Genomic DNA, 20,756 nt, shown 5'->3' on the forward strand with positions numbered 1-20,756 from the left:
TCCCCACAATATCCTCTGCTGATCTGGAATACAAGCAGGCAATCGACTTGGAGCAGCATCCAGAGCAGGGCTACTGGATTCCCAGTGGCTTGTTAATCTCCTGAGGTGCCACAAGTTCCCATAAGAACTATTGATTCTGAAAGCCCTTGACCTACAGAGAACATTCCCACTAGATCCATAGACTACAGGCTTAACAAAGGATAAAAAGGGTTAAAAGTGTCTGAAGGACAGCACACATCTTTATTACATTATTATATGAATGTGTATTAGGAAGATGCACCCATATAATAAACTTTGTGTGTATGCTGCGATTTGCATAGTCCATAAAAAATGGGCAACAAGGTAGGGTAGAAGTGGGGCTCATGAAATGTTAAATAAGCAACAGCAGCCTTGTCAGAGCGAGACTGGAGACTGCATGTCAGCTTCAATTGAGGCTTACTGTAAAGGCTGAGTTGGGTATGCTGTATGTTGCAGGAGCAGAGTGTAGCAGCACAGCTCAAGTTTTCCTCCTGAACTAGCTCCAAGGCTCGGCTCCATTTGAATTTCATGCATTCAATGTAATTTTAATTGATATAACACAGTGATTCTTACAGGCATTTACCAAGTTAGTTTAGCAGCATTTTTTTACATAATTAAAATGGGTTGATAATAATTAATGCAGGAAGGTATTGTAAATTATATGCTAGTCAAAGCATATCAGTATCCAAATCTGTGTGATAGGTTAATCCTGCAGAGAGGGCGTGCGACGGGTTGGAGGTTAGACGGATATCTGCCATTGGTCGCGTTGTGTCCCAGCAGAAATCTGATTGGTATTCAGAGACACATCCTTATTCGACTCTGGGTCTCTCTGGTGACCGCTCTGTCGTCAATAGCAACACCTGCGTCAGCACAACAGGGACGCACAAACACAGCATCACATTTTTCTACATATATATATGCTTAAAGACACTATGGATCTTTGCCTGAGGGCCATGTTAAGACACACACTTTGCTCTCCCTCAAAACCCTTGTGTTGCTCTGTCCCTCACACACACACACAGCACCCTGTCACTGCCCAAGGCCTCTGGTTTATGGCCTACAGCAATGCATTCTCTGTTGAAGGCTAAAATGTGTATATGACTGTTGAAGGCTATAGTACTAATGCCCTTCTGCTCCCTTTGGGGTGTGGTGGATTTGAGTATATGTGTGATAAGTGTCGATACAAACGATTGTGGAACATGTTGACCGAAATGAAGACCCGATGAGCTGAAGCTACATCAGGACATGTTAAAGCCCTTTATCTTTAAAAGCTTTACAGGTCATCATCTACTGTAATGCTCCATACCATGTCATACACCACACTGCATAACACCATGTGCCATACTGAATCATGGACATGTCATGTACCACATGGTACACATGTCTTAGATGACACTGTGTCAAAGCAGAGGTCGTCACAGGTCTGTAGATTTGTGCAGTGCCTGACATGAAGAGGATGAACATCACACCGCTGCAGCATCTCATAGCATGTACTATATACAAACATATTCAGATATTTTCTTTTTTTTTTATAAATGCACAATATTACTAAAATCAAGAGACATTCAAGGAAACTTTGTAAACACAGCAATGGTTACAGTTCCAGAGCCTCAAAATCTGTGAAAGTTTTAACATTTTACATACTTTACAATACTTCAACAGGCATATGGAGTGTCAGGTTCACTCAGGTTGACAGTTCTTCTAGCTCCTGCCTTCAATGTTGTGGCTTGGCAGCTCATAAAAAACTTAGTGTAGTAGTGCATCCCACCACACAGCAGTCATAAGAGAGCACTGAATTGTTTTTCTCTTCCAGTGTGGGCAGGACACAGTTGCACTCTTGTGTCGTGTGTACACAACACACTGTAGATTTCTGACACTGCAGACAGGCCTCTGACCTGCATACAAGTCTGACAAAAGACAAAAGAAGAGAGACTTGAGGCGGCAAAGGGATGGACAGGAGGAGAGTGACTTCATTTATTAGATGTCTTGGCGAGCCTAGGGTACATTCACATTAGTATCTCTTACTGCCTTTTCCTGTCAGACTCTTCTCATTGCCATCAAGTGTCATTGCTTCACTGCATGTGGATTTTAAAACTTAAAGATTTCAAAGTTGGTTAATAGCATGAATCAATCTAATGACATCCAGAAATCTTTACTTAGCAGCATGAGTTATGATTTAATAGGACAGGCTAAGTGTTATGAACATTTTTAGTTATTCTGAGAGTAGCTGCAGTCTAATAAATCCAATGTTATAGATTTCACATTTATTTAAGATTAAGATTATAGAGACTTAAATATGACACTGAGACATAAATCATACGAATGGCTTGGATATATACTGTATCACAATATTGACAAACTTTTATAATAGTCCATTTTAAATTGTTGGGTAGAAAAAAAATACACTCTAAAGCGTATTGATCTGCGATTACTGCAGTCAGTTGCTCACAGTTAGTGCTGGGCACATTTCATGGTTTGGGAATTCACAAAGGCACAGTGCAGATGTTTAGTGACAAGAGGAAAATGCAGACGCAGAGTTGCAAAGTAGGCGATTTACTCCTTCAAAAAGGCAGACTTGTGTTGGGCAGGTGGCAGAGGCAAATGCACAGTCGGGGAACTGGCAGAAACACAACAGGTGACAGGCAAAAATGACTCCAACAGAACGGCAGCAATGATGATCTGGTGTGCTGGCAGTTAAAAGCTGTTCTCAATTAGGAGGCTGATGAGGGAATGAGGGGCAGATTAGTGGACAGGGGAATGGTCAGTGTAGGAGCAAAGGCAAAGACATTCCCCCTGAACCCTGGAAAGAGAGAGAGAGAGAGAGAGAGAGAGGTGGTGGTGCAAGCAGTATAACACACTCAGAGAGAGAGTGAGAGAGTTGTCCCCGCTGATCCTGGTCTCTGTAGAACTTCTCTTTTTTTCATTGCTTGTACATGTCTCTCCCTATTTCATCCTTTACTCCCTTTCTCTCATTCTCCCTGTCTCATCCTTCTTTTTTTTTCTCCACACTGCCCACCCCTCCTCCTCCATCACTCCCAGAGGCTCTGTCCTCAGAATTACCCAGATTCTTCATTAAAGAGCTGAGGCTGAAACCGTCAAATTACTATGGAGAAAGAGAGAATACAGGGAGGGAGGAGGGCACTTGAGGGGAAAAATCTGTTTTTCACTACTTCTCTTTCTCTTCTACACCCACTCTCACACGTCTGCCTCTCATACTCTGAAGGTAAAGAGACACAAGGTGTACTCTTCTTCTTTTTGTCTTCATGAGCCATATTCCCTTCATCTCTCTCTTCCTCTGTCGACCCACCCCTCTTCTCTCTCTCTCTCTCTTAGGTTAAGTGTTAATGGGGTTCTATAGCACTCCGATGTTATTGCTTCATTTAGTTTTGGCAGAATGAGCCTTTAGAGCCAATTCATTCTCTCCTGTTCTCATTTAACCTTGGGGGTGGTAGGACGAGATGGCCATTACTACTTCTCTTCTCTTCTCTTCTCTTCTCTTCTCTTCTCTTCTCTTCTCTTCTCTTCTCTTCTCTTCTCTTCTCTTCTCTTCTCTTCTCTTCTCTTCTCTTCTCTTCTCTTCTCTACTTTCCCCATCATTTGATTTCCTCTCTGCATTCTGTTATAGCAGGAAATCACAGCACTTCTTTCTTAATATCACGTATTGATGTTGTGTGAGATTTGTGGCAGACTTATATATTCCATGCATCTATATTTCTGCACATATTATAGCTAGACACTTGCTATAGGCTGCAGGCATAGTCTAAAGCATAATGGACATGTGGATACAAGAATGTGACTGCAGTGAACTACGTATGCTTAGTTAACATGACAAACACAAAGGAAGTGCTGGCAAGGACATCTAGTAGAAAGGCAGCTTTATTTTCTTTGTACTAATAGGTAGGTGGAATTCAATGGTAGAATATATGCTTAAAGACGTTTGAATACACACTGAAGCTGAGGGAAAAGTGTATACTGGATTTAGTTTGCTTTGTGTCATGAAAGAACTACAGTGATTAGTTTCAAAAAAGTTGAAGAGACTACAGTTTCCAATATAAAGTGACGATACAACATGACTTTGTGCCTAAGATATTTGTGTATGGAAAGATGACTGAAGTTAGCATCTTTGCATGCCAGCCATGAACTATATTCTCACCCACAGCTGGCCAGATTTCCAAAAACCTGCAAACTAACTAACATTTGCCCCCAGACAACAGCGGTCACATCTGTTCTCACAGAGGTGTGACTCGTTTGAAAACAACAATGCAGCTGTTCCGTATCGCTTGTGTTAGTGGCTGGAGGTTTACATCAACTCCATTGCTGGTGGAGTAGTGGATCAACTCCACGGGCCGTTTTTATAGGATCATATTCCCATACCTGTTCTTTGAGCTGCTTCTATATTGACTGATTCAACCTTTGAGGAAGTAAACACAGATGTGTGTATGTTAAAGCACACTACATCATTCTTTGTTTCCTTCACGTGGCTCCTTTAGCTTCGTGTAGCACTTCTGCATCTCCGTGACAGGATTACCAGCATAGCACTTGTTTTAGGGGATCAGGGATGAAAAATGGCAAACATTTATCAGAAGAGAGCTCTGCAATTTCAATGCATTCTATAGTCCAGTAGTTGCATAGCAACAGTAAAGGGAACGTATAGACCTTCCCTCTGTTCACAGTTTGTATCTGAAAGGGAGACACCTGGTAGATTTAGTTCGATGAAACTGAAGTAAGGGGTAAAACACTAAGCAGCAGTGGGCTTCCACCATCAGTCTTCATCAGCTAAAGCTCGGCTTCCCTCGCAATGGCACTATTTATTCCATCTAGGCCGAAACGCGTTCAGTGGAAGCAAGAGGCAGAGGGTTCAGTGCAATGCTGCCACAGATAATCTATTATTCTCCAGCTCTGTCTGTGCCCGCTTTACATCACTGACCGTGTCACTCTCCAGGTGTTTCAGATATTCCTTCAGTAACTGTATCTTCAAGGTATCTCTACGTCTTATTACGGTATGAGTAGGGAGGAGCCTCACTCACCTCATTGTCTCCACGACAACCAAAGGAAGTGCTTTATCAAGCAGAAATCCAATTCTGTCGCCTCATTGGCCAGAAGCCATAGATGGATGGAAAGAAGGAATGCAGCAGCCAATTAGAAAGAGAGAGTCAGACAGGGTGACAGTGAGAGAGAGAGGGAGCGAGATAGGGAGAGAGTGAGAGAGGGAGAGATGGATGTTTGCATGAACACCAACCAATTAAAGGAGAGGAGAAATATGTAGAGAGTTGGGTTTCATCTATCATGCACACACACACTGAGTACACTAAAAGAGAAGCACACACACACACACATAAACACTAATACACTGTCAGTAATGAGGTCTCCAGTGCAACATTCATAGATGAACACACATATGCGTTCACTGTAATGTAGTTACAGCCTAGCTGTGTTTAATGCTGTGTGAACTGTGCTGATGTGGCATTAGGGTGTTCTCTAAAGGACGTATACAAGGAGATAGATCAGGATCATCCACGTACACACACGTTCTGACCAAACCACCAACATGCAATAATTCACATCAAGTTTTTATTAATGTACTGAACTTTTAGAGACACTTTTCAGTTTTGCAGCATTGTGTGAGGTTCCGGGTAAATGTACAACTTTTCGACAAACTGCCCTGACAAAAATCAAACAATAAACGATTGTGTTATTTAAATATTCCATTCCAAACAGCGATAGAAGTTAAAGTGTTGAAGTGTAGATTTGACTTGCATTTGATTGACGTGTATAAAAACAAATCCCCAAATGTACCACTGTGCTATTTTCTGTGAGATTTGCTCTGGTTTATTGAGAGCCCGCTTTGACTTAATTGGAATACAGTGATAAGTGCATGTGTGAGTATGGCGACGGCGTAATCACAGAAATAGATACATTAATCTCCACAAAGCCATGCCTGGTTGGTGTGAGCGAGGGTGTCTGTGTGTGCGTGCTTTCCAGAGAGAGTTTAGCAGGTTTGTAGGTAATGCTTTAATCCAATCTGCTGCCTTACATGCCGATAAGACTGAGTCAGCACCGTGAGCAGTGGGCAGATCGCTGCCCCCCCCCCCCCGTTTGATTCTTTTTTTTCTGGTCCAATCAGGTGATGGCGGTGTAGATGCTTTCTGTTTTGCTTTATTTTTATTTTGGTCTGGCTAGCTGTTATTTCTCATGCAGAGAAAGGTTGCCCTGCTGTTACAAGCAAATCAAAAGCTGATTGAGCTCCTGAGTGTGAAAGAAAAAGTAAAATTAACCCCTGAACAAAAACAAATCAGGCAACACATCCAGCAGATGACAGTAAAGCAGCAGGTGATGGAAATCCATCCTTTATGCACTCAGTTTTTCGTTCTTCTTGTTTATTCTGTGTCACGTTGGGATGAGCTGTTTCTTCTCCAGCATGCACAGTAGTGGTGTCGTGTCCCCGGGTGTTCAGGTTGCAGATAGTGAAGAGGTAAAACGGACAGAAAGTTTGAATATACAAACAGATGCTCAGAAATAAGAGGATGTTCATATGCTGCACGGCAGCTTAGAGGAGACCCAGACCAGGGCGATGTTTTTCAGTGGTTTTGAAGTTTTTCCGGACAAATATTGAATCTGGAAATCAGAAAATTCCTCACAAGGAGAGAGGAAGAGGAGGGAGGAGGCAGAGTGAGGTCTCAATGTTCCCCTGAGGCTCCAGTCAGAATTTTAGCTTGAGAGATTCTAACACCGTACTTTGCTAGCATCAAAGATGTGCTCATTATTATTAACCCCCCAACCCACCCACCACTTCATTCCTCTCTTCCTCCATCCTCCCTCTTTTCCATGTGAGCTCCCTCCCCCTCCCCCACGATTCTCTTTTCTCCTCTGCCAAATGTGTTTCTCTCTGGTCTTAGATGAAACAGAAAGTGTTGGTTTAATAATTCCTGATCAGAGTTTTGAGCTGTGTGCTGTTCCTCACAGCTCCGAGTGCAGAGCAGAGGTGTTCCTTATCTCCTTCTTCTTCACAGTGCATTGCTGAATAAGATCATACCACATTGTGCGATGCATTAATGAATTGCAATGATTCACCTTTGGTCAAATATAATTCAGTGGGGAGATGGCTTTGATATGAGTATAGGTGAAAGCCTAATATATTTTAAAGGTTTATTTTATTCATATATTTTTATTAATTAATTAATGTATTTATATTTTATGTCCAATTATTACTTGACATTTTTCTCTTTAATTATTTTTCAAAGAAAGCTTCAACATAATTATTTCTTTTAATCTGTCCTCTACAGAATCACTCTATTTACAGCTGCCTACTTAAGCCTAATATTTAGGAAGAAAATGGGGCGAGCTAGTTACACGCCAAAGAGACAAAAAAAGTGGTGACATTTTAGGGCTAGTGTAGTGTTCTTTGAAGACATGCGTCTCTGCAGGTTGCAGTTTGCAGCACGTACAGATGGCAGCATCCTTCTCGACATCAACCCTATTGCTAAAGATCCCCTCCATCCCCTCCAATATCTGTGAAAACTAGTATACCGTAAAACTTCAAATAATAGTCGAGTCCCAAACTGACGCCGGTCCTGTTTACAGGCCCGGTCTGATTATGGATTTGAACATATAAAGGCCGGCCTTAATTATTAGCTGGGTCTGATTTTCTCATAAGTTAAGGAGCAAATATATAACTATAAATATAACATAAAAAACAACAATTACGTGTGACGTTGTCATGGAGACACATAAACTAGGCTAAAGAAATGTACGATGACATTAATGATGGAAGGGATGTGGAGAACTTTTCAGCTAGTTCTGGATGGCTTTTTCGCCAGAATAATTAAAGGCCTGCCCCAAATAGCCGCCTGTCCCAAATATAAGCAGGGACAATTTTGCGATTTAGGCAAATAAAGGCCCGGGCTATTATTTAAAGTTTTACGGTAATCTACAGATGACCACTAAGGTAGATGGGACACCCAGTGGTGTTTTCATTTCTCTTTGTTGTATAAAAAAACAATAAATCTGTATTTGATATGTGAGTATATTGTGTTTGTGTCTCAATTTCAGGTGATTCAGATCAACTTTGAGGAATTTGACCTGGAGATAGCTTATGATACTTTAACAATAGGAGACGGAGGGGAAGTGGGAGATCCTACAACAATACTGCAGGTGTAAGTATTTCAATATATCCACTGTTTATTTACCTTTGTTTCTGTCTCCTGCAGTTGAGAAGTGTCCACTGCATTATTCATTTTTGAGTCCAAGGTGTGAAATCCTAAGCCCCATTCAGACATTCATTCCTTTCTGTTAATCTGTCGGCATTTGAATGTGTCTGCTTCAAGTCTGAATGGTCACATCGTGAAGCTTGTGCACATTCCTGTTTTGGTTCCTCATGTAATCCATCAGTATCCAGCTAGCTGGAAATCCTCCATCTTCTTTGACACAGTTAGTCCAATCATAAGTCAGCAGCATGTGCCTCTCTCCTTAAAGGGATGGACTGTCATACATTTACAGTGCTCAAAAAAAGATGTGATTTTTGTTCACGTTGCTCACATTCTGCCAAACTCTGACCTCCAGTGTGCTTCAGTATTTTTTCATACTCAGAGCCTCAGTGTGGATTTTGATTATAGCTATGATTACAGTGATGGATAGTGGTAATTATGATGACTATGATTTAATAGCAATGCATTTTGTGCTCCAGCCTATCAGGCAGCTTTGTTCCTGACCTGATCGTCAGCATGACCCACCAGATGTGGCTTCACCTGCAGTCAGACGAGAGCGTTGGCTCTATAGGATTCAAGATCAACTATAAAGGTAAGTGATGGACATGTATTGGATTTTTAAGACACAACATGGGAAAGAACGTGAATTAAAAGCACGCCAATGACCAAGAAACCTCTGCTATGGGTAGTGTTCCCCATCATGTCCTACAGACCAGGAGGTCTGTATCATTCCATCAAGACATCACACAGATCGTCAATTAATATAGGCAGTAAAACACAGACATCCTCATTGACTTTACTTGGTATAACCAGTAACTTCCAGAACTGCTGACATGTTTGTATTTTAAACCTGAATAATAAGGTCTCCATATGTCTTCACTATTCAAGACATACGTCTCTATTATCTTTATGACACTGCATCAAAATGAACTTTCTCAATGATTAATATGAAGAAAATAAAGAAGTATGTCTTGGAATGAATCCCCATGGTCCCATGTGTGTGTGTATGTTTATATATATGTAAATATTGACTTTATTTGGGGAGTCAAACATATTTTGTTTCCCAGCGGCGGGACTTTGGCTCCTTACTGTCTACCAGGTGTTGAAGCCTTCTACAGTCTGATGGTGTCACTTTCAGCGCTCAGAAGCAATTCCAAGAAAGATTAACGTCATGAACTTTAGAGTCTTGATATCGCTGACTGAAAAAAAAAAAATTTCCCTTCAATGGGAACAAACTGACAAATATTTATATTTTTGATCTGCTGGTTTAGTGAGTTGTTTTAAAAATAAGTGCTTGCCTGGCAGCGCTTGACCTTTTATCTAAATATCAGTTAAGAACAAAGTATTTTGCCATCCTGTCAAATCAGCTCCTGCCATACTAAAAATATTAACCTTTCCAAGTTTCCCTGCTTGATAGATGTAGTGTTCATTTGATCACAGTCCTTGAAACATAAGAGAGAGAGGCTTTTGCTGCAGGAGTGAACTTCGTGTGCCTCATTTGTGTGTCATCGTCTGTGGATTTATTGTCATAATGAGGTCACAGTGCTGAGCCTGGTAATGCAGAGAGTTCCACAATGACACCGTGTCTTTTGCCCTTTTATACTCTTCGCATTTCAGCGTGAAGTTCAGACGATGTAGCGACAATAGGTGATTAAAAGGAACTATTAAATACCAACGTTCCCTCAGTCAACCACTACAGTTATTTAAACGTAATCTAAGGAGGGATAGTGACTCTGAATTATAAAGGACATCTGGTTAGAGGCTCCACGATAGCTGCGTGGATCCTCATTAATTTCTCCTGTGTAATTTCCCCCTAGAGATCAATGGAAAAATTAATGGAGGGAGTCACCATATAAATGCATCCATGCTTATAATAATGCCCCATTGTATGAGCGTGGTGGTGTGAGTTTCTGCAGGGATCTGCATTTAGTACACAATAAGTCTATTCTGTGCTCTACAAAGGAGACCGGTGTGGTGTAGCCTACACTGTATTTATCCTACACGCATCATCAAAGGCCAGGAAACAAAAAAAAAATAATAATAAAAAAAGTATGCATAACAAAGATGTTTTGTAAGTAGCAAGAAACTGCTGCGTTACACAAAAACCTCACGAATCTCTGAACATAAAAGTCATAATCTAAGATCATAAACTATGTTTGTTTTCCTTCATGGAGATTTCTACCGCCTTCTAAAATGTAATGTTTTTATACTACCTACCTTTAATAACCCACAGTGTATGGTGCCTGTGGACTGTAAACAGGTTTCACATTCTGGGTCAGTCCACCACTTAGATGAATATATCTTTAAAATGTGACTTTTTCACTCAAACTCAAATACCATGAAAAGTTTTACCAACACTCTGAGCAAGATGAATGTGTTTGCCTCGGTGTGTTGGCTCCATCACCCACAAGACAAGGTGGGTGGTTGTGTGAGATATATGTAGGTTTTTTTTTTTGAGAAATATGTGTGTGTGTGTGTGTGTGTGTGTGTGCTGGTCTGTGTGTGAATGCACATGTGTGTGTGTTGGACAGGTCCTCCATCAGTGAGCCAACGAAGCTCCTCCAACAAGTCACTCACCTCTTTCACTCCTCACACCCTGCCTCTCTTCCCCTTTCTCCCGCAGTCTCATTTTTCCTCATTAAGCATCCATCCATCCTCCTCCTCTCATTCTTTTCTTTCTGAAATATTTTCTCTCCTGGTCACTCTCTAATGCACTGTTGTTAGGTTACTTTTACTGCTTTTTGTTCTCTCTCAGCCCACTTCCTGCATCAGACATCCCTCTTCTGATATTTGTCAAATGAACAGCACTGTGTGTTTTTTTTGTCTGTCTCTGTGTTTCATTCTCTTCCCTTTCTCGTGGTCTCTGTCTCTGTCCCCCTTTTTTTTCTTGTCACTATTCATCTATTATTAAAGCCAAGGTCACCAACCTGGCAACACTTTGACTCTGCTCCCCCTGCAAGGCATACAAATCACACACACACACTCTATGTTGTGTTTCCCTCACATTACATTTACTTCCATTCATTTTCCAACCCCGACATTACACCTAAAATGTATGTTTTTCTGTTAACAGATTTATGGATCTGCAGCAGTAATAATCACACACACACAAACACACTCTCTAGACTGTGTGTACAATCATCATTCAGTCTACCATGAACATGTCACAGCTTTAAGGTGGCATGACATCATTATTGACATCATTCACGCTGAAGTTTCAGTGAGTTTGTGAATACATGCATTTGTCATAAGCTTATATCTGTCTGCACAGAGGCGCCATTTGTGATATATGTTAGTGTTTGTGTGCATTTGTGTGTTGCTAAACACAATCCATGAAATTTCAAGGAGAACTATTTGCTTTATGGTTCAACAAGGAAACAACATCTCAGTGATTTACTTATGTTTACTCCTATAGAATAAAAAAATCCATATATATTGGATATATTTTATCTGGATATGTGTAGAATAATATCATTTTTTTTTGTTGTTGTTTTTTAAATAGAAACCTGCCGCAGTGTGTCAACACTGTTAGAACTAGAATAGAACAAAAAGAACAGTGCTTAGCATCCATAATGTAGCATCGTGTGTACATTTCAGATATACATATGCAGCTTATAATTTCATTAGTTACACCATTGTTTGATGTACGGCCCCTCAAAGAGGAACAAAACAAATATTGCTTCGCCTCTTGCCCATTTACATTGAATCATATATAAATGATGATTTAAAGATTTTGTTTCCGGTGATGAGCCATTCCCTCAAGCTCCAGCTTTTTAAGTGCATTATCCCATCATCCTGTGTTACATAATGCTGTCAAGGAGACTACAAAGTGAAGCATAAACATCAATCTCCTGCTTCACAGCTGCTTGGGAAAGAGGGTGAAATGGTGCATGCGTTAATCTCATGACAAATGTTTTTTATCTAGTTTGTTCAGTATGTTGGATGTTACTAGGTTTATCTCACACAGTGCCATTAGCTTACCTGCTATTACTCATTATAGCTGAGGCTCATGTGTCAAACACATTAAATGAGCCTTTTGTATAAGGGGAAAAAAATCTTCTCTTCTCTTCTCTTCTCTTCTCTTCTCTTCTCTTCTCTTCTCTTCTCTTCTCTTCTCTTCTCTTCTCTTCTCTTCTCTTCTCTTCTCTTCTCTTCTCTTCTCTTCTCTTCTCTTCTCTTCTCTTCTCTTCTCTTCTCTTCTCTTCTTCTTCTGAGTCATAATGTCAGATCTTAGTGTTGAGATTTTATTTTAGGTTTTTCCATTTGCTTTTTATGGTTTTTAATATGTGACGTGTTTTATAGAAGGAAAGGGTGTCAAGGTGGATTTTTACAGCGTAGTTGACCCCTGGTTCAGTGGCTGCTTGCAGTATGCATCTGCTGAGATGGACAGAGAGACAGCAAGTCCAGTTCTTTCATTATTTGTGCATCTCTTCATGTAACATTTGCAAGGTGTTTTATTTTTTTTTAATTCCGGTACACTGTGACCTTTGTGCTTCACAAAGGGCTGCAAACCCGATGGCTTAGTCAGGCACAATCTTTTCAACGAGTTGAAACAAAGAATTGTGGGAATAGCCTTTCCTTACATTTTGTGGGTCTCTCACAAAATCTCACATTTTACTGGTCTGAATAGAGAGAATGCATGAAAAGGTCAAAAATGTCAACTTCAACAAAGACCTGGCTAACTACAGCTTTGCTGGATACCATATGTTTTACTCAGCATATACACCACAATAACAACAACCTGTTCAGATGCTGTAGGGTCTTTGGGAACCTAATCCTGCTCCACTACTGTAGTCCAAGTACCAAGCAGGACTCTGTTAATCACACAGCACTTCACTCGGAGCAGGCGAGATACCATGAAATACACGTTCATGAAAAATTCATTCATAACATAACTAGAATGTGGTTCAATTTTACAGTCAATAACCCGAGTATTGGGTTAGTGAAGCTGGCTGTGTGTGTGTGTGTGCGTTTTTGAGTGTCACACACACATACATGTGTGCGTTAGAGTAAACCGTGAGGGGCAGGGCCTTAATCACAGCTTTTCATTTTCTGCTCATGAATTATTGACTCATGTAATATTCAGTCTGGCCAGTCACATTAAAATGTTCCATGTATTGTTTATATGATTTACTGGAAAAAAAATAAATTGCTTCTTTCATTAAATTCCACATGCTTCATATCATGTATGGCACAGGGACAGGGGCAGGATCCCTTAAATGTGATGATAGATTAAAGAGACAGCGACTGGAGCCATGTTGTTCTTACTTAGAACATACAAGATGTCACTGTCGCCCTCATTGGTCATGAAGCAATTGGAAAAGCTCATCAAGACTGAGCAGCAGATGGTTTAGAGCTCATTAGAGTCTTTTTGTTTACTTGAAACAGACAGAGAAGTTGAGAAAATGCTGCTTTATCTTCATAAAAGCATCGGTCTTGGCAGGCTTTGATGTAACACAGTGTACTTGAGGTGAATATTCACATTTATTTAGAGGTTTTCAGAAGGATGGAAGGAGCTACCTTAATAATCAGTGAAAGAAAAAAAACAGCCTGGGAGATGTGTGTAGCCTGTGTGTATCTGTAATTTCTGTACATAGATGATGGAGCGTACACCCTGAAATTCACTGATGATTTCAGACTCACAAGCTCATTACAAGGTCATGAGTCTGTGGTTGGAAAGTTTTTGTACAGCAGACTGCTGTGATGGATTTCTGCACCGTAATGTTGTCCAGATCAAAGAAAGTACTTATTATCTGTCTTCCAGAAGCCAATTTACAGAGAGTTGCAGGTATTTTGGAGTTATTACACCACTGAATATAAAAAAAATAAAAGCGTACTTAAAACAGCAATAGAGGATTGTGTGTTCTAATGAGGGCAGAAAATTGATGTCTTTCGTATACACATCTGCTATCAAATCAATCCTCAAAAGCTTCTTGGCGGAAGCTGAGAAAAACGAAAAATGTCAGCGTAACAAACAAGATAATTTTCATTCAACAGAGAGTCCTCACTGATGTCTACAGTGTGAACAAGTCAATTTCAGCCACTCCCTTTAGGTCACACAATCACACAACTACAAGTTAATTAGACAGCCTGAGTTTCTCATTTCTGCTGAAGCACTAATAGACTTCTGCTGTGTTATAGCACCCTCAGATTGTTATTTGATGTTGTTTAATGTGTCAAATGAATCTTGGTTTTGTTTTAGAAACACTAATAAGGCAGCCAGGACTTAACAACAGAAGACTATACATTAGTATGTGCATAAAACTACACGCTCGGTATTCAATCACTATTAACAACCTAGCCTTAAAATCAATTCCAGAATGGTCACAAAAGAGAAACAGCCAATAGGCTTTATTCCCCCAATCTCATTATCCCTCCCAAAATCTATTACCTCATTCTCACCGATCTTTATAGGCGGTGCGTTTATGTGTGTGCACCTACATGCGTATTCCCATGGACAATGCGGTGTGAACATGATGTAACGTTATAGAACAGAATGGAATGGGGCTCAATGTGCAGCCGCAAGCATAACACTGAAGTGACGCACACACACGCACACACTCAAACACACACACACACATACATGTACTTTAAGGACCCTAATCCCCTTTGTGAATCAGTCAGCCTTGTTGTTACAACACAATAGGATTATTTGTGTGTGTGAGAGAGAGAAGTGTGTGAGGCTGTGGTTATGCGATTGTTGTTTATGTGCGTGTGTGTGTGTACATGTTGTACAGGAATGTTCCAACTGTATGCCTGTTTTCTCTCCAAAGCAATTTGTTCTCCATTCTTTTTGTATGTGTTTGTATGTGTGTGTTTGTGTGTGTGTGTGTGTTAGGCAGGCTGGGATTGGTTGAGTCTGTGGTTCTCATAAAGACGATGTCATGATGGAAATTAATGCAATACATCACAAACACGCACTCGAACATGCACACACACGCACACTAACAGTGAAGCACACACACACACACACCTTCGCTCCCTGCCATGAGTCGCTCCTGTAAATAATACTGAAAACAGGAGAGGAGAGCTGTGTGGGGAGAGTGAAGGAGGAGGGAGGCCTGGGAAATGGAGGGTATATGTTCAGAAATCTCATATACAACATTTTATACAGAAATATAGTGACACAGTGGCACCTTTGGAATCAAAGAAGGATCTTTCTAACGTTCTGGTCAAACCACCAAAAAAAAAAAGCAGAGGTGTCATGAATACTTGCACACTCAGGGGAAGGAGACGATCAGAAAGAGATGGATACAAACCAGGCTCCAGGCTACATGAATAGAGAAGAAGAAGCATTCAAAGAATCTGCTTGACTCAGCAAACCAAAGAGTCGATTCAGTTGGCAGCATCTTTTTTCTTTAAAATGGATGAACAGCTCCTGGTGCATGATTGTAACTTTACTAACAAGCACCATGGGGCACACATACATAAAAAAAATGATCAATAGTATGTAATAATCAGATAACTACACAAATGTTAATTTTTCTAGTTATCACTGGGTAGAGACCAAAAATTCCTCTTGGAAGCATCTGGGGAGACCTACAACCAATCAAAGCAGCGAAACGTGTGACACAGCCATATTGGTTGTTTATGTCTCAGCAGGGCTCCTGTGTACAGTCATCACATCAAACCTATATTTGGAAGGAAGCTAGATGTGCTCTGCCAGAGCAAATAAAATGAGCTTTGTACATAAAAATCCTCTCATAAAGAGTTTGGGAAGTAAACTTGTCTACTTTTAGTAATCACGCAAGCCAGTGACCCATTTTACCACATTTGCAACCTACAGACTCACCTCAGTCATTTTGAGGAACTGCAGGAGTGTGACGGATTTTTTTAAAGTGACAATCATGAAATATGACACTCAGCCTGTGTGCAATGTGCTCTGTAACATGGGCCTCAGGTTGTTATTATTGGATCTTATGTTACGGAGGAGTGTGTTGCTTTTATGTGCATTTATCTTTGATTCCTGCCACATTTCTTAGTGCTTATAATTCTTCTATCATACATCAGGTTTCTTCTGCACAGATGATCCTAATAAGCTACTATTACATCAGGTCAGGATTCATGTCTTTTATGCCCGTGCAGATGTTAATATCTCCTTTTGAATCTGTGTCATTCCAGAAATAGACAAAGAGAGCTGTGGCGACCCTGGAACTCCTCTCTATGGAATAAGAGAAGGCGACAGCTTTTCAAATGGAGGAATCCTGAGGTTTGAGTGCCAGTTTGGCTTTGAGCTGATTGGAGAAAAAACAATCTCCTGCCAAGACAACAATCAGTGGTCTGCAAACATCCCCATATGCATATGTGAGTATTAAAATGATTTGTCCGTGGTCTTCAGGAATCTGGATGCAGATGACTGAGCTTTGGAAAAAAAAAGACATGGCAGTTATGCAGCTGTGACGTTGATAACTTAGTCTGACCTGTCACCATGGTGATAGTACAGAGTTTATTATGGCCTGAGGCGCATGATGACCGATGATGCTGTGGAGATGAATATTTAACAGAAAATGTCTCTCTCTGTATTCCGTCCCTCCCCTCTCATCATCATGAAATGTTTCCATCTCCGTCATACTCCTCTTCTCCCCACAGTCCCCTGCATGTCCAACTTCACAGCTCCCTCAGGAACCGTCCTCTCTCCGGATTACCCAGAAGGCTATGGGAACAACATGAACTGTGTCTGGCTTATCCAATCAGAGCCGGGCTCCAGAATACACTTGTCCTTTAATGACTTTGACCTTGAGGCACCCTACGACTCTCTAACAGTGAAAGATGGTGAGACAAACGATGCGCTCGTCATTGGCAGGTTCTCTGGGGCAGAGAATCCTTCCCATCTGACGTCTAACACCAACACATTGAGGCTGGAGTTCCAGGCTGATCATTCCATGTCAGGAAGAGGATTTAATATCACATACAGTAGTATGTTCATTGCATGTTTTTTATTCTTTTTTTTTTTAATATTGCTTTTATTAGGAATAGCATTATGATCATATCCTGGAAATGCTAACATCTATGGCACCACTTCAAAGTAGGAGGCAGACAGCTATTAGCCATCTATACATAAACAACCATACAATATAAATTAAAGAGTAATCACAAAAAATGTGGCCTGATAAAAGCAGGTCCAGTTTCTCCGTCTTCAACAGAGAACATGAAGGACAAAAGAAACTTTGTCTGATTATTGCAGCTAAAAATAGAGATGTATGTTGCAGAATAAAGAGGAAACTAAAGCATCAAAGGAACAATTTGTTTGTTTGGTTCGTTGTCATAACAAAGCATCAGATGAGAAGATTGATTATGCGTCCGGTACAGGAAGCGATGCAGGAAAAAAAAAGCAGTAAAAAAAAGCAAGAAGAAACTGTTAGCCTAGTTCCATCAAAAGTGAAACAATCCTTCCTTTTATAAACATTCTGTCTCGTGTCTTTGACCTGTGTCAAAATAGAAACCAAGGCCAATGGGTAGGAGTGTTTCACAACTCAAAAGTCTTCATTAGAAAGTTGTCAGCTGTGGAAACATTTGGAACTGATCTGATGCTCAGATGTGTTGATGATGATCAGCTTGACAACAGGATAAAGGTTCAGTAAATAAGAAGCTTTGAGCTAATTTAGCCTAAACACGTCTCTATAATAGACAACAGCAATAGAAATTGATCTTCTCATCTGACGGGGTTTGACGGCAAATATATTTACCAAAGTGTTCTGCTCAAGTTTCCCGTCTTGACTTTTTTAAAATGTTTTTTGGGGTCAGAGCATATCTCCATCATTAGATCACACCTTTAACTGGCTAACATTGGTATTTTAAGGTCAGAATTTACAGGCTTCTAATCTGATGGGTCAGACTATATCCAGAAGCAGTCTTTACACAAGTTTTATCAGACGTTGCTCAGATCCAGCCTGCACACAGCAGCATGAGAAATGATCTTAAAGAGCAACGATTCATAAAGACTGGGCCAGAATATAGAACAGACAGATTACAGGAGACATTTATAGATGTTTTCCTGGCAGGGACAGAGCCTTTCAAAGATGTTGAGTTGCTGTAATAGATCTATAGAATTGGTTATCAAAAATTCCATCAACATGATGGTCAAAATGTAGCCTGTGAGTGCCTGTAAAGTATAGGTCTCATCAGGCTTAATAACATTCCTGCAGTATGTCTTGTCTTCAATATCTTCCTCATCATATCTGTGTCTCCTTGTACCTCTTTACCACAGCCTTTGGCCATAACGAGTGCCCGGACCCTGGTATTCCCATTAACGCTCGTCGCTTCGGAGACAGCTTCCAGCTCGGCAGCTCCATTTCCGTAGTCTGTGAGGACGGTTTTATCAAAACCCAAGGAAGTGAGACCATCTCCTGTCAGTTAGAACGAGGAAAAGTCATGTGGAGCGGGCCCATCCCTAAATGTGAAGGTAAATATGAGGATGAGGATGGTGCTTGTTCTGTTAATTAGGGAACACTATGTCATTCAAGGTAACATCATTAGCACACTATAAAGACCCAGGAGGCAGAAATTATCTGCTGTCATCTCAACTGAAGATGAAGACATAGATGAGGTCAGTTCACTTAAACGCACTCAGGAAAACAACTATTAATACACCGCTGCTGTGCAGCTGCTAGCCCACAAACACCCTGACTGGAGATAGAATTATAAAACCTTCTTTTTTTGTAAGCTATGTGTGGGAAGAGAGCTACGGAAACGACCTTTCACCCTAACTGCAGTTAATGACACATACTGTATATGAATGTATTAGCTATAATTAGATATAATCTGACTGTAACAACTTTCTTTAAATGTCAAGTAAAGTCTTCTTATTAGTCCACTCTGCAGCTGCAGTTATTTCACATTTAGTCACACTACAACTTTCACACTTTTAATTCACACTTATTGTTCATATATGCTAATTAAACAATAACAGATTGATCATTCATGTAAATTAGCGTCAACATTAGGATCTAATAATCAGCTTGCATCAAGAGAAAATATGTATTATTTGACCTGTGAATCTCAGGTGGAACAAAAAGATTAAAACTAGCACACAAGTGCTTCGGCTCCAGCAGATATAATTAACTCAAGATGCTTCCAACTCTCTATTGTTGATAGAAGTGTTGATAGTACAAAGTAGGGCCATGTTAATTATGCTGCAGGTCATTTAGAGTCCCCAGATCCATTGTATCTAATGTGTGTCTGTAACTACTTGGGTGGAGGGTCCACTTACTTGTATTCAGGAGGTATAGACCAGAACAAATTGACTTCAGACTCTTCAAACAAGATCAAATTTAAAAGAGGAGCACAACAGAATGGCTCCTGGATAATTGCAACTGATTGATTGCTCATGTTCCCTTTACATTTTAATGCAATTTAATTTGTCTATATTTTTACACATGGTCTCAATTGATGCATTGTCAGTTATGACAGTAATGTTATTGTTACTATAGTCAGTTGTGGACACAAAGGCTGAACAACTTGTCTGTGTCAAATCAAGCTCCATATAAATCCTGATATGTCTGGTGTCAAAGGACGTTCTCCACGTCTTTCCTCACTTCTCTCTTTCCTTGCCTGCACCTCCTACAGCTCCATGTGGAGGCCATTATTCAGCTCCAAACGGCGTGATCCTGTCTCCTGGGTGGCCGGGTTACTACAAAGACTCCCTCAACTGTGAGTGGGTGATTGAATCTGAACCTGGACGTTCCATCAAAATCACATTTGACAGGTGGGTCTTTGATGCTGCACGTCATAAAGAGCTCTTTCATTGAGATCAATTACATCTGAGTAGCAAAGACTTCATGAAGATTCACCAACAAGTTATTTATTGGCTATAAAATTAAGATTAAGATGGATGTAGAATGTGTATTGATCAGAAAAACAAGTTCTATTTTATGTGAGCTGTACACTGAGGAAAATAAGTAGGCACAATCATTCCCACTTTAACTGGATTAACAAAAAAATGTGCTGACAATTTTATGCTCACAGATTCCAGACAGAGCTGGGTTATGACTTCCTGGAGATTCATGATGGGCCAAACCTCCTCTCCTCTCTGATTGGCTCCTTCAACGGTACCCAGGTGCCCCAGTTCCTCTTCAGCAGCAGCAACTTTCTCTACCTGCTTTTTACCACTGATAACAGCCGGTCTAACGCTGGATTCAAGATATTGTATGAAAGTGAGTAAATATGTGTGCACATTTGGACTTTGACAGGAATAAGTGCAGGACTTTTTTAAAAATATAATGTGCCTTTTCTCCAGGTGTTACAGTCGACAGCTACTCCTGTCTGGACCCTGGGATTCCTGTCAATGGTATTCGGTATGGGCAGGACTTTTCCATTGGCTCCACTGTATCGTTCGGCTGTGACTCTGGTTACAGACTGAGCCATGAGGAGCCGTTAGTCTGTGAAAAGAACCACTGGTGGAGCCATCCCTTACCTACCTGCGATGGTAAATATTTCATAACTTCTATCTTGTAAGCTGAAGCACAGAATAATAACACAGAGAGGAAGCATGTTTGAAGTTGCACATTTTCTTGTAGTATGTGTTGTTAACATTCC

The 20,756-nt window shown here is 40.5% G+C and overlaps 1 protein-coding gene across 1 annotated transcript in view; it reads left to right on the forward strand.

The window, feature by feature from the left end:
* csmd3b (CUB and Sushi multiple domains 3b) overlaps nucleotides 1–20,756 on the forward strand; it is a 253,514-nt gene that overhangs the window by 170,809 nt on the left and 61,949 nt on the right. The window contains exons 11-18 of the mRNA XM_028431853.1: nucleotides 8,068–8,171; nucleotides 8,702–8,814; nucleotides 16,344–16,526; nucleotides 16,812–17,138; nucleotides 18,430–18,624; nucleotides 19,788–19,926; nucleotides 20,187–20,374; nucleotides 20,458–20,646. Of these exons, the coding sequence (XP_028287654.1) occupies nucleotides 8,068–8,171; nucleotides 8,702–8,814; nucleotides 16,344–16,526; nucleotides 16,812–17,138; nucleotides 18,430–18,624; nucleotides 19,788–19,926; nucleotides 20,187–20,374; nucleotides 20,458–20,646 (1,438 nt within the window). The remainder of the gene's footprint in view (nucleotides 1–8,067; nucleotides 8,172–8,701; nucleotides 8,815–16,343; nucleotides 16,527–16,811; nucleotides 17,139–18,429; nucleotides 18,625–19,787; nucleotides 19,927–20,186; nucleotides 20,375–20,457; nucleotides 20,647–20,756) is intronic.

Source organism: Parambassis ranga, chromosome 2, assembly GCF_900634625.1.
Source record: "Parambassis ranga chromosome 2, fParRan2.1, whole genome shotgun sequence".
NCBI classification, from domain to species: Eukaryota; Metazoa; Chordata; class Actinopteri; family Ambassidae; genus Parambassis; species Parambassis ranga.